The sequence below is a fragment of the Orycteropus afer genome, unplaced genomic scaffold, assembly GCF_000298275.1.
Source record: "Orycteropus afer afer isolate SDZICR_OR568_19922 unplaced genomic scaffold, OryAfe1.0 scaffold00036, whole genome shotgun sequence".
Classification (NCBI taxonomy): domain Eukaryota; kingdom Metazoa; phylum Chordata; class Mammalia; order Tubulidentata; family Orycteropodidae; genus Orycteropus; species Orycteropus afer.
This window is the reverse complement of record NW_006921623.1, coordinates 5072412-5087106: the sequence shown is the minus strand read 5'-3', so window position 1 is coordinate 5087106 and position 14695 is coordinate 5072412. Positions and strand designations below refer to the sequence as shown.

The following is a 14695-nucleotide window of genomic DNA, read 5'->3' as shown; positions in this document are numbered from 1 at the left end:
CTATAAGTGTGTGAGCCATTTTCCTAAGATAAATTTCTCTTTCTCTCTCTCTCTGTATAAGCTTTACTGGTTTTGCTTCTCTAGAGAGCCCAGTCTAACACAAGTAGTTCACTCAGTTGATCAGGATTAATAAAGAAGATGAGATCAGACACCTGTTGTCATTGTTGTTAGGTGCTGTCGAGTCAGCTATGGCACATAACGACCCTGTGAACAACTGAACGAAACACTGCCCAGTCCTGTGCCAGCCTCACAATCCTTGCTATACCTGAGCCCCTTGTTGTAGCTCTGTGTCAATCAATCTCATTGTGGGCCTTACTCTTTTTCATTGACCCCCCACTTTACCAAGCATGATATCCTTCTACAAGAATGGTCCCTTCTGACAACATGACCAAAGTAGGTAAGACCATCTGGCCATTCTTGCTTCCAAGGAGCATTCCGGCTGTACTTCTTCCAGGACAGATCTGTTAGTTCTTTTGGCAGTTCACAGTACTTTCCATATTCTTTGCCAACACCACAACTCAAAAGCATCAATTCTTCTTTGGTCTTCCTTATTAATTGTCCATCTCTCACATACATAGGAGACAACTGAAGATACTAAGGCTTGGGTTAGGCGCACCTTAGTCTTCAAAGAAACATCTTTGCTCTTCAGCACTTAAAAGAGGTCCTTTGCAACAGATTTCCCCAGAGCAAAACATTGTCTGATGTCTTGACTGCTGTTTCCATTGGTGTTGACTGCAGAACCAAATAACATCAAGTCTTTGACAACTTCAATCGTTTCTCCATTTATTGTGATGCTGCTTATTGGTCCAGTTGTGAGGACTTTTGTTTTCCTTATATTGAGGTGTAATCCATACTGCAGGCTGTAGTGTTTAATCTTCATCAGTAAGTGTTTCAAGTCATCCTCACTTTCAGCAAGCAAAGTTGAGTTATCTGCATATCTCAGGTTGTTAATGAGTCAGTCTTCCTCTAATCCTGATGTAGGATTCTTCTTCATATAATCCAGCTTCTCAGATTATTTGCTCAGCACACAGATTGAATATGTATGGTGTAAGGCTATAACCCTGACATACTCCCTTCCTGATTTTAAACCATGCAGTATCCCTTGTTCTGTTTGAATGACAGCCTCCTGCTCTATGTACAGGTTCCTAATGAGCACAATAAAATATTCTGGAATTCCCATTCTTCTCAATGTTATCCATAGTTTGTTATCATCCACACAATCAAATGCTTTTGCATACTCAATAAAACACAAGTAAACATCTTTCTGGTATTCTTTGCTTTCAGCCAAGATCTATCTGACATTAGTTATGATATCCCTCATTCCACATCCTCTTCTTAATCTAGCTTGCATTTCTGGAAGTTTTCTGTCAATATACCGCCATAACCATTTCTGAATTATCTTCAGCAAGATTTTACTTGTGTGTGATACTAATGATACTGTTCATTAATTTTCACATTCAGTGGGATCACCTCTCCTTGGAATGGATACAAATATGGATTTCCCCCAGTTAGCTGGCCAGGTAGCTAGCTAGCTGTCTTCCAAATTTCGTGGCACAGACAAGTGAGTGCCTCCAGTGTGGCATCCATTTGTGGAAACATCTCAGTGGGTATTCTGTCAATTCCTGTAGCCTCATTCTTCGCCAATTCCTTCAGCGCAGCTTTGACTTCTCTCTTCAATAGAATTTTTTTTGTTGTTTTTTAATTGTGATTTAGGTGAAAATTTACAGAGCAAATTCACTTTCCATACAGCACTTCACATACACTTTGTCTCATGACATTGACTACAATTTACCACAAATGCAACAGCTCCCCTCCCACTTCCTCCCAATAGTTACCTCTTCCCTGTGTCCATCCCTCCATGCACTCCTGCCCCCTAAGCTGTCTCCCTGTGCATAAGCAGCCCTTCTTTCTTCCATGATCGTTCTCTTCAAGGAGTGTATCTACCTCAGGTAAATGTTCACCTCATATGCCTATCTTTTGTTTGGCTGGAAGCCACAGGTGTGGGTTCAGTTCCAGACCTGAAGGGCAGCTACGGGCCATAGTCTCAGTGGTTCCACCAGGCTCTATCAGAAGGACATTAATCTTTATGCATTCCATTTTTGACAACTCTCAATTTTCCTAGATTCATATGTCATACATTCCATGTTCTAATTATTAATGGATGCTTACAGGTGTTTCTTCTCATTTTGAGTCATGCCACATCAGTAAATAGAGGTCCTGAAAGCTTTACTCCATCCATGTCATTAAGGTTGGCTCTACTCTGAGGAGGCAACTCTTCCCCAGTCACATTTTGACCCTTCCGACCTATGGCGCTCATATTCCATATTAGACAATGTTTCAAGTCTATTCATACAGTTTTCCAGTAATATACCAGAGAGTGTTTCACTGCCATTCATAAGATTTTCACCGGCCAATTATTTGAGAAGTGGATGGCCTCTTCCTTCTTCCGAGTCTGTCTTAGTCTGGAAGCTCTGCTGAAACCTATCCATCATGGGTGGCGCTGCTGGCATTTGATATAATGGTGGCATGGCCTCCAGCTTCACAGTAACATGCAAGCCACCACAGTACAACAAACTGACAGACAAGTGGTGGGGTTAGACAACTGTGAGTTTGCAAATACAGGTCTTTAGGAAACAGCGGGAAGCTTTAACAGGTTTGCTTTTGAAGCAAAGTGTAGGTGTGACTCAATACAACTTAGTCTTATAAATTTCAACAGGTCTGTTTCTGCTGAAAGGAGCTCTGGTAGCACAGTGCCTAAGGCATCAGACTGCTAACCAGAAGGTTGGTGTTTCAAACCCACCAGCCATTCTGTGGAAGCAAGACTAGGCAATCTACTTTTATATAAAGATTTACCACCTCGGAAACCCAATGGGGGTTGCTATAAGTTGAAATCAACTCGATGCCCGTGAGTTTGGTTTGGTTTCTGCTGAGCTAATTAATTTCATTTATCTGAGTACCTGATGCCAGGAAAGGGTTTTAAAGTTGTAACCACCTTAATCACCCATACTAGCATCATGACATGCTTTCTTTCCATACAAGACTATGACAGCTTGCCCACTGTGCCTTGGTCTACTTTTATACATGATACCATGCATGGGCCAGTAACCATTCACTGCAGAGTAAAAGCAGCAAATTAATCAAGTGGCTGGCCACTTCCCTTAGAACTAGGTGATAGCGGTTCTGGTAGAAAGCAATGAGCAACACTGGCCCTGTCCAGAAGCAATGTCTGTGAATGCTCACACACATTGCAATTTGAGAAACACCCCAAAGATCCACCTCTCTTAAAATATCTCTTGTACCAGCCTGCTATGGCAAGATCCTCCCCTCCTACCCAGCTTGAAATTCCAGCCATCAGATAAACTGCTTTTGTACTAATCTAGGGAATCATTTTGCCAATGGCATGAAATACGTATATCTCTCAGGAAGATAAGAAAACTGGAATAGAAATCTCTCACATTACATATGCTCAGACCTTTGATATCAAAATAATTCAAGTGCTACCTTGGAAAACAAAGTCTAAGAACTTACTAGAATTAGAGAAGAAGCAGGCTTTGATTGGTACAAGAAGGCATATTTAATCTATCTTTTGTCTTCACAATTCATAGCATGATCACAGAAATTAGTGTTTAAATAATGTTCTCTTCATCTCTAGCTTTCACCTCTTAAAATTATTTTTTCCTTTTAGGTTTCCCATCTTGTTTTAGAATTCTGACCTAAATAAAGTTCTCATCTTCTAGATAATTTCTTGGTGTAATTCTCAGTAAAAACAAAGTCCAGATTTTAAAGTATAAATTAACAAGGCCTATCTGAGTAAGGGGGAGCTCTGGTGGTGTAGTGCCTAAGGCATTTGACTGCTAACCAGAAGGCTAGCTGTTCAAACCCACCAGCCACTCCTTGGAAAGAAGGTTTGGGCAACCTACTTCTTGTAGTGATACTGCCTCGGAAATCCAAGGAGGGGTCGCTATGAGTCAGATTTGACTCGATGGTAATGAGAGAGGGAAAGATCTGGGTAAGGCAGGATCTCTGGTGACATATTAGGTAAAGCATTTGGCTGCTACCCAGAAAATCAGTGTTTCAACCCACACGCTGCTCTGTGGGAGGAAGAAGAAGCAATCCACTTCCATAAAGATTTATAGCCTTGGGAACCCAAACGGGGATTGCTATGAGTTGGAAGTGATTTGATGGTGGTGTTACCTGGGTAAGGCAGATCTTAATAGTAAGTGCTGTTGTTGGGTGCTATCAAGTTGGTTCTGACTCAAAGAGCCAGAATAAGAGAACAAAACACACTACCAGGTCCTGCACCATCCTCACAGAGGTTGCTATGTTTGAGCCCATTGTTTCAGCCACTGTGTCAATCCATCTTGTTGAGGGTCTTCCTATTTTTTGCTGACCCTCTACTTTACCAAGCATGATATCCTTCTCTAGGGACTAGTCCTTCCTGATAACATGGCTAAAGTACGAAAGGCAAAGTCTGGCCATTCTTGCTTCTAAGAAGCATTCCGGGTGTACTTATTCCAAGGCAGATTTGTTTGTTCTTCTGGCAGCCCCTGGTATATTCAATATTGCTCACCAACACCATAATTCAAATGCATTAACTCTTGTTCAGTTTTCCTTGTTCACTGCCCAGCTTTCTCATGCATAGGAAGTGAAGAAAATACCATGGCTTGGCTCAAGCACACCTTAGTGCTCTAAGTGACATCTTTGCTTCTGAACACTTTAATGAGGTCTTTTGGATCAGATGTGCTTGATGTAATATACTTATTTCTCACTTACTAACTCTTAGCCCAGATTTCACATTTACAATAACAATTAAAAATCTACTATCCAACTACTTTGTGCATTAAAAACATATGCCTGACAGTGACAAACACCAAAGTGCTGGCGAGAACAATGCTGGCTGTGATGGTTAAGGTTATATGTCAACTTGGCTGAGCCTTGATTCTCAGTGGTTTGGCAGTTATACAATGATATTGTCATCCTTCATTTTGTGATCTGATGTGGTCATCCTCCATTTTTGCATAATGCCAATTTTTGCACAATGATCTATCTGTTCTTTGGACCCAACCATGTTGATAAGTGAGAAGAGAGTATATGTCATTTGATTTTTCTTAACTGCTTCTTCTATGAGTGTTCACTGTATACCCAAGTAAAATGAAATCCTTGTCAACCTCAATCTTTTTGTTGTTTATCATGATGTCACTTATTGTCTGGTTGTGAGGATTTCTGTTTTCTTTATTTGAAATATAATCTAAAATAAATTGAAGGCTGTAGTCTTTGATTTTCATTAGTAAGTGCTTCAAATCCTCTTCACTTTCAGCAAGCAAGGTTGCATCATTTGCATTCTTCTGGTTATTAATGAGTCTACCTCCAATCCTTTTGCTATGTTCTTCTTCATATAGTTCAGCTTCTTGGAATATATGCTTAGCATATAGATTGAATAACTACGGTGAAAGGACACAACACTGACGCACACTTTTCCTGATCTTAAACTTTGCATATCCCCTTGTTCAGTTCAAACAATTGCCTCTAGGTCTATGTACAAGTTCCACATGAACACAATTAAGTGTTCTGGAATTCCCATTCTTCACAATGTTATCCATAATTTTTTATGATCCACACAGTAGTGCTATGCCTTTCTCATAATCAATAAAATACAGATAAACATCTTCCTGGTTTTTTCTGCTTTCGGCTAAGATCCATCTGATGTAAGCAATGATATCCCTCCCCTCCTTCCACGCCTTCTTCTGAATCCTGCTTGAATTTATTGCTGTTCCCTGTCAATGTACTACTATAACCATTTTTGAATTGTCTTCAACAAAATTTTATTTGGGTGTGATATTAATCATACTATTCAATAATTTCAATTTCAGCATTCTCTTGGATCACCTTTCTTTGGAATAGGCACGTATATAGATCTCTTCCAGTCAATTGTCCAGGTAGCTATCTTTCAAATTTCTTGGCACAGACAAGTCAGCACTTTCGGCATTGCAGCCATTTGTTGAAACATCTAAATGGGTATTCCATTTGTTCTTGAAGTCTTGTTTTTCACCATTTCCTTCAGTGTAGCTTGGACCTCTTTCTTCCTTCAGTACTATCTCTTCTTGATCATATGCTACCTCACAAAATGGTTGAATGTTGACCAATTCTTTTTGGTACAGTAACTCTTTATATTCCTTCCATGTTCTTTTATTATTATTATAAAACAAAACAAAACTCACTACCATTCAGTCAATTGTGACTCATAGCGACCCTTCCCCCTGGGTTCCCAAGGCAATATCACTATTGAAGTAGAGTGCCCCATCTTCCTTCCAAGGAGCGGCTGGTGGGTTTGAAGCTCCTGCCTTCTGGTTAGCAGTCAAATGCCTTAGGCATTCTACCAACAGAGCTTTATATTCCTTCCATATTCTTTTATTATTATTATGGATACAATTTTTTATTGTTGTAAAAATATATGGAAGACATTTGTAAATTCAACATTTTCAGGTATACAATTTAGTGGCATCGATTACATTAATCATGTTGTGGGAGCTCTGGTAACGTAGTGCCTAAGGCACTTGACTGCTAACCAGAAGGCTGGTGGTTCAAACCCACCAGCCACTCCTCAGAAGGAAGAGGGGGCAATCTACTTCCATAGTGAGATACTGCCTCGGAAACCCAAGGAGGGGTCACTATGAGTTGGGTCCGACTCGACGGCACATAACAACAACAACAACAATCATGTTGTACATCAAGTACTCACAATAGTTGCCAATTTCCCTTCCCAATAAACAGAAACTCACTGCTTCCCAAATAGTGATTTTCACTTACCTCTTCCCTTCTGCCTCTGTTAACAACTAATAAATTTTGGTCTTTTATGTATTTGCCTATTGCTGTTATTTCATAAATTTGAGATCATATAGTATTTGTCCTTTTGTGATTGACTTTTATCACTCAGAATAATGTTCTAAAGGTACCTTCATGTTGTAGCACAGATCAGGACTTCATCTCTCTTATTGGCTGAGTAGTATTCCATTGCATGCATGTATGACATTTTGCTTTATCCAATCATTCATTAATGGAAATTTAGAGTGTGTCAATCTTTTGGCTATTGTGAACAGTGCTGCAATGAACATTTTCTGTATTTGAGTCTCTGCTGTCAAGTCTTTTAGGTATACACCTAGCAATGGAATTGTTGGTTCATGTGGTAGTTCTATTTTAAGTTTTTTGAGGAACTGCCACACTGTTTTCCACAACGGCTGTACCATTTTGCATTCCCTCCAGCAATGGATAATTGTTCCAATTTCCCCACATCCTCACCATATTTGTCATTTTCTTTTTTAAAAAATCTTAGCTAATCTTTCTGTATCTCTCTGATGGCTAAGGATGCTGAGCATCTTTTCATGCATTTGGTGGCCATTTGAATGTGTTCTTTGGTAAAATATATTCAAATCCTTTGCCTATTTTACATTGGGTTGTCTTTTTGTTGTTAAACTGTCAAAGTTAGATTTAAAGCTAAACTGTTAGTTGTTAGGATTTCTGTCAGCTATATGGTTTCCAAAGATTGTCTCCCAGCTGGTAGCTTATCTTTTCATTTTTTCAGTAAAGTCTTTTGATGAACAAAAGTTTTTTTATTTCTGAAGTCCTATTTATTTATTTTGTCTTTGCTGTTTGTGCTTTTTTTTTTTAATTCTATTAAATAATCCAATGTTGAAAGCTATGCCTGACAGAGTTAACCCTGCTTGTTTATCTAAGAATGTTATAGTTTTCTTTTATACATTTAGGTCCTTAATTCACTTTAAATTTCTTTTTATGGCATGAGGTATGGATCCTATTCCATTTTTCTGTATGGGGAAATCTGATTTTCTCAGCACCATTTACTGAAGAAAATCTTCTTTTCCCATTGAATGGACTCAGCACTTTTGTCAAAAATAGTTGACTAAAGACCTTCCATCTTCTTTTGATGCTTCTTTCTATTGTTCAATATTTTGGCCACAGAATCCTTCAAATATCACAACTTGAGGCTTGCATTTTTTCTTCAGTTCTTTCAGCTTAAGAAATGCTGAGCATCTTCTTCCTTTTTGGTTTTATTACTCTAGGCCTTTGCATATTTCATTATAATATTTTATTTTGTCTTCTCTAGCCATCCTTTGAAATCTTCTGTTCAGCTGTTTCACGTCATCATTTCTTCCATTTGAACCCAATGTTCAAGAACAAGTTTCAGAGTCTCCTACTAATAAGTAACCAGGGAAAAACATAAGTATACAGTAGGGGAATAAAAGGGTGGTGGAAATCGTAGGCTGAGCATACAGACCAAAAGAAGTCATAGATGTTTACCCACACATCTTTCTTCCAAGACAGCCATAGATACAACTGACCATTCTGAGATCTCTGTAGTGCTCTTACCTGGTAAAGCCTGATGATATGGGGGTGGCAAAGCATCTTCATAATCTGAACTTCCCGGAAAATCTTCTTCAGGTTTTCTTCATCCAGCTGGGTCTTGTCTATGATCTTGATAGCAACCTGGAAACAGAGGAAGACAATTTACTCTAACATATTATTAAAAGCAATGTACTAAAGAAATTAAAAAACATTTAATTTTATGGAAAAAAAAAATTTTATTCCATAAAATACAAGATGCCAGTATTTTGTTTATAAAGTAACAATGAGGAAAGTGAATTTACTCTTTTAGAAAGATAGGAAATGGAGTCCTAGCAAGTTGGTCTCAAAGGAACAGACTCCAAAAGCTTATGGGTCTTCTACCATTTCTTAAATTGCTCATACAGTAAAACCCCATGACAAAACACTTTATTATTCATAGATGTGGTTTCAATCTTGGTCACTTCATGCTTCACTGTAGAGAGTGGAATAAAGTCTCTCATTAAGAAAATAACTTTTTATTATAGGTACAGGATGTTTTAGTAAGGTTCTACCAGAAATGTCATAGGGCTTTCAACATCTCACCTGGTAGTTATATAACAGTAGTAATGGTTGTGGTGGTGGCAGCAGTGGTGGTTGTGGTAACAGGAGTTTGTTTACTACGTACTAGGTATAATTCTTAGTGTTTGGCAAGTACTGATGCATTTAAAAGACTTAACAACCCCATATTGTTACTAATGGTATTTTACGAATAAGAAAAAGGAGAACAGAGAGACTGAGTAATTTATCCAAGATTAACTAATTTACAGTTAGTGGCGTAGTGGTTAAAGCACTCAGCTGCTAACCAAAAGGTCAGTGGTTTGAACCTACCAGCTGCTGTGTAGAGAAAGATGAGGCAGTCTGCTTCTGTAAAGATTTACATCCTCAGAAACCCTATGAGGCAGTTCTACTCTGTCTATAGAGTCACTATGAGTCAGAATTGACTCAATAGCAGTGGGTTTGGATTTTTGCTTTATGTGGAAGACCCAGAACTGAAGCCCAGGCTCCCGGTTCTCTTCAGCCAAATTCTTAATAATGGTGCTATAAAAATCTGAAGATCTCACTATACTGTACACACATTCTGCATAAAACATATTTTTCTATTTTGTCCAACCCTGTATTATTAGATATGCAACATATTTTAAAACAGAATGAAAGACAAAAGGATTTTTTAATCTACTAAATCTAAACATACTCAGTTTTCTCACTTAAATGCTGAAAACATTTGTGTTACCCCAAAGTATGTCTTTATCTCAGTTTCAATTATGCAATCAGTATGTATGCAGTAAACATTAGTCCGATGAAGGGCTTGAAATAGGCAAACTCTAAACCAAACCAAACTCATTGCCATCCAGTAAATTCCAACTTACAATGAGGACAGAGTAGAACTTGCCCTACTGGGTTTCCAAGGCTGTAAATTTTTATGGAAACAGAGTGCCACATCTTTCTCCTGTGGAAGCAGCTGATGGCTTTGAACTGTCAACCTTTCAAGTTAGCAGCTGAGTACTTAACCACTGTAACAGCAGGGTTCCTCCAAGGAAAATACCAGTCCCTTCAATTCTTAAAACTATATGATTATATATACTAGGAAGAAAGAAAAACGTAAACTTATCGAGATAAAAAAGAAAAAAAAAAAACAGGGAAGCAAAATTTGGACACTACAAATGTTTAGCCCAGAGAAATAAAAATTGTGTGAAACTATACCTGATAAGCTACTTAAGTGTATAAAAGACTGGTATAAAAGTAACTTTGTTTGGAATTGTTTCAGAGGTTAGAATGAGGAGTAATGAGACAAAAACAGAGAGAGACCAATTTCAGCTTGATTCAAAAAAAACAATGGCTGCTAACCAAAAGGTCAGTGGTTGAAATTCACCAGCTGCTCCATGAAAGAAAGATGTTGCAGTCTGCTCCCTCAAAGATTATAGATTATAGCCTTAGAAACATTATGTGGCAGTTCTCTGTCCTACAGGGTCACTATGGATTCGGTTTTCTTTTTTTTTTTGAATGATGGAATGTGGTGAAATGAATTGGGTGTAGCTCAAGTTACAAGGATTAATAAAACATAGTCTTATCCTCAAGAGTTCACAGTCTAGTAAGGGAAAGAGATGTGTGAAACAGTTTACATAACACAATGTTAGAAGTACAATTAATAGAGCTGTGTGTAAGATGTAAGTGGGTACTGGTGGTTCAGTGGTAAAATTCTTGATTTCCATGCAGGAAACTTGGGTTCTATTCCTGGCCAATTCACTTCATGGCAGCCACACCATCCATCTATCGGTGGAAGCTTGTGTGTTGTTATGATACCGTGCAGATCTGACAGCAGCTCCTGCTTGTCTCAGAACAGCTTCCAAAACAAAATAAATCATGGTCACATGTCCCTTTTTAGAAAAAATATCTGGGTCTCAATATTAATTATCAAAATCTGACACACAAATGGTACACTGTCGTTTACAGAGTGCTTTCATGTAAATAACAACCTTAGAAACTTGCAGACATGTGCCTACACGAGAGTTTCCCATCTGGTATGCTGAAAAGGGGTTACAGGTGTGCCCAGAACTGTAAATAGGTGGCACTGGTTCACCTCCAGTGTGGCATGGCCTCACATGTTTACCCCAGGGAAAATATTATCATTTTGTATGTGTGCCATGCTATATAAAAGGTTGGGATACTAGGAATTATTGATTTTAACAATGGGAGTATCAACTGTCCAAAGATTTGCGCCTTAAATCCCCTTCCTCTGTCCATGCAGGAGAAGGGGTGTATAAAAATCTTCAAGGAAACTGACTTTCTTTTTGTTACTTTTTTTTATGCCCAAGAGAGTACTGGGTCATACTATTAACTGGAAGAGTCATTCACAGTGGACTCACTCTGAATTTCATTTGCATTCTGAGGATCTTCATAAATGTAAAGAGAAAAATAAACCTAACGAGAATAAAATTGGTTATTAAGATTTTATAACAAAGACAACCTACAAAATGGGAGAAAATTGTCAGGAATCATAATCTGATAATGGTCTAATATTCAAAATCTATAAGCAACATCTACAATTTAACAAGAAAAAGACAAACAACTAATCAAGGGGAAAAAAAAAAAAGGCAAAGGACTCAAACAGACATTTCACCAAACAGGATTTTTAAATGGCCATAAGCACATGAAAACACGCTCAACATTATGAGCATGTCCCAAAACAAGCAAAAAAAAAAACCCTTCAAACCCATTGCCATCAAGACAATACTAACTCACGGCAATCCTATAAGACAGAGTAGCAATGCCCTATAGGGCTTCCAAAGCCATAAATCTTTAGGAAGCAGAGAAAGACATTTCTCCCACAAACCAGCTGTGGTCTTAGAACTGCCAACCTTTTGGTTAGCTGCTCAGTGCTTAACTACTGCACCACCAAACCAAACCAAACCCACTGCCATCAAATGGATTTCACCAATGCTCCCACATTAGCCATAGGAAAGATGCAGATCAAAACTACAATGAGGTACCAACTCACCCCTATTAAAATGGAAATGATCATAACAACCAAAACACGATAGGTATTGGCGAGATTGTAAAGAAACTAAAACTCTAATTCACTGCAGGTAGAAATATGAAATGGTACAAGCCACTGTGGGAAACAGTTTGGTGGTTCCACATAAAGAAGTTAACATAAATTCTACCATCCAAAACAAACAAACAAACAAACAAAGTCACTGCCATCGAGTCAGATCGTCAGATCCAACTCAGAGTGACCCCTCCTTGGGTTTCCAAGGCAGTATCACTACAGAAGTAGATTGTCCAATCTTCCTTCAAAGGAGTGACTGGTAGGTTTGAAACACCAGCCTTCTGCTTACCAGTCAAATGCCTTGGACACTATGCCACCAGAGCCCCCAAATCTACCATATGACCCAGCAATCCCAATTCTAAGCATATACTCAGAAGAAGTGAATGCAAACAGAAACCTATATTCCAATGTTCATTGCAGCACTTTACACAATAACCAATAAGTGGAAAGAACGTCCACCAACAGATGAATGGATAAACAAAATGTGATATATACACACAATGGAATGCTATTCAGTCATAAGATAAATGGACTCGTGAGGCACGCCACAAGATGAGAACATCATACTGTGTGAAATAAATCACTAAGGATAAATACTGTATGATACCACTTGTGTAAAATAAGCAAACATATAGAAACCAAAGATTATTAGTACTTACCAGGAGTAGGAAGAAGAGAGTAAGTTAAGAGTTTTTGCTTAAGGAGCACTGAGTTTTTATATTAGTAGTGGTGGGAAGATTTTGAAAAGGATAGCAAGAATGGTTGTACAACTTGAAGAATGTAATTAATGTCTTTGAACTGTATATATAGCAATTGTTGAATTGGTGACTGTTTTGTTATATGTATTTTCACCACAGTAATTTTTTAAAAGATCTTGTAACATATACCTTGCACTTAATAAATATTAGTTAATGTAATAAAAAAAATCAAAGGATAATGCAGATGTAGTTTTACATTTTGTAACAAGTATATCTGACTTTACATTAAGGGAATATGGTTGAAGATCCACCCCTATATACTGAAACATAGAATTATCTTTTTGGGGAAAATTGTATTAAGTATAAGCTCCTTTTAGTAGGTAGATAGAGAAAGTTTTCATAGATTAAAACATCAAGTTACTATCTACTCAGCAAGATTTAAGATTTTACCACACTGGAAATAAAGGAGATGGGGCAATCTACTTCCATAGTGATACGGCCTCGGAAACCCAAGGAGGGGTCGCTACGAGTCAGGTCCGACTCGATGGCACATAACAACAACAACAGGGAATGAATACAGTGGGCAAAAGCAAGGACTCTGGAGTCAAGATACCTAGGTCTAACTGTCCTCTAATTTGTAACCTTGAGAAAGTGATGTAATTCTTCTGGGCCTCCTTATCTATAAAATAATGGCAACAAGAGAAACTTCTCTAACCATTGTTGGGGATTAACTAAATTAATGCATGCAACCTACTTCATATAGTGCCTGGCACAGTAAATACACCATATACATCAATGGCAGATACTACTGCTGTTATTATTTTGGTGTTTTTTTGTTTTTGTTTAATTAAATCTTAAACTGTAGGCATTCTGTAAGCAAGGATTAGATCTGCTTCACAAAGCAACATAACCCTGAATCTGAAACACAATAATTCCTTACTCAAGGGGTGAGTTAGGGGGCCACGAATCAAAACAGCTAACAATTTGTGGGCAACATTCATAATCAACGGTCTGCTTGCAAGCTGATGTGGGAAGAACATGGAAGGAAGTGAGCTGGAAAAAAATGCATTCCATTCAGGAAAGTCACACTGAACCACAGGATGGAACCACAGCAAGGCTTGACGCTGAGGATGGTGCCAGACAGCAAATGCTTTGCTTCTTCACAGCAACTCAGGCACCCCCTTTGCCATCTCTACTGCGTAGCTAACACCTGACTGAAGGACACTTAATGGCACGTGACAAATGGCACAACTGACTGTTGTTGTTGTTATGTGCCGTCCAGTCGGACCCGACTCATAGCGACCCTTCCTTGGGTTTCTGAGGCAGTATCACTACGGAAGTAGATTGCCCAACCTTCCTTCTGAGAAGTGGCTGGTGGGTTTGAACCTCCAGCCTTCTGGTTAGCAGTCAAATGCCTTAGGCACTATGCTACCAGAGCTCCTAACTGACTGACAGGACCACTTAAAAGAAGGAGGCAACTTCTAAAACTCAGCCAGTTTCTTTAGCTAGCAAACTGCAAAGTAGAGGTTTTTCTAAAAAGCAGAAAAAGTAGTGATGAAACAGAAATTACCAACTTTTGAGAGCAGGTGCCTACCAAACAGATATGACTATTTTGAGAATACCTGAACAGATTAATGAATGTGAAATTTCATAGCAGCAGATTATTATTGCAGGCTATATAATAAAGGTTTTAGCTTAAAGTATGTATCAGTTGCTTCAAAAATTAAATGTGTCCATGTTGTTGTTCTTAGGTGAGCAACCCAATGTGACAGAGCAGAAATGCCCCGTCAGGTTTCCTAGGCTTAAATCTTCACAGAAGCAGGTGGTCAAATCTTTTTCCCGTTGAGCCAGTGGGTGAGTATGAACTGACAGCTTCTCATTTAGCAGCTGAGCGTACTGCTAGGGCTCCTAAACGTGTCAAAAAAAAAACCAACTCACTGCTGTAGTTGTTGTTGTTGTTATTTGCCATCGAGTCGGCCCCGACTCATAGTGACCCCTCCTTGGGTTTCCGAGGCAGTGTCACTGCGGAAGTAGATTGCCCAACCTTCCTTCC

General features: G+C 38.6%; 1 protein-coding gene across 1 annotated transcript in view; it reads right to left on the bottom strand.

The window, feature by feature from the left end:
- The window catches only part of SIK3 (SIK family kinase 3), a 421581-nt gene that overhangs the window by 203309 nt on the left and 203577 nt on the right, over nt 1-14695 (bottom strand). The window contains exon 2 of the mRNA XM_042780361.1: nt 8383-8499. Within this exon, the coding sequence (XP_042636295.1) occupies nt 8383-8499 (117 nt within the window). The remainder of the gene's footprint in view (nt 1-8382; nt 8500-14695) is intronic.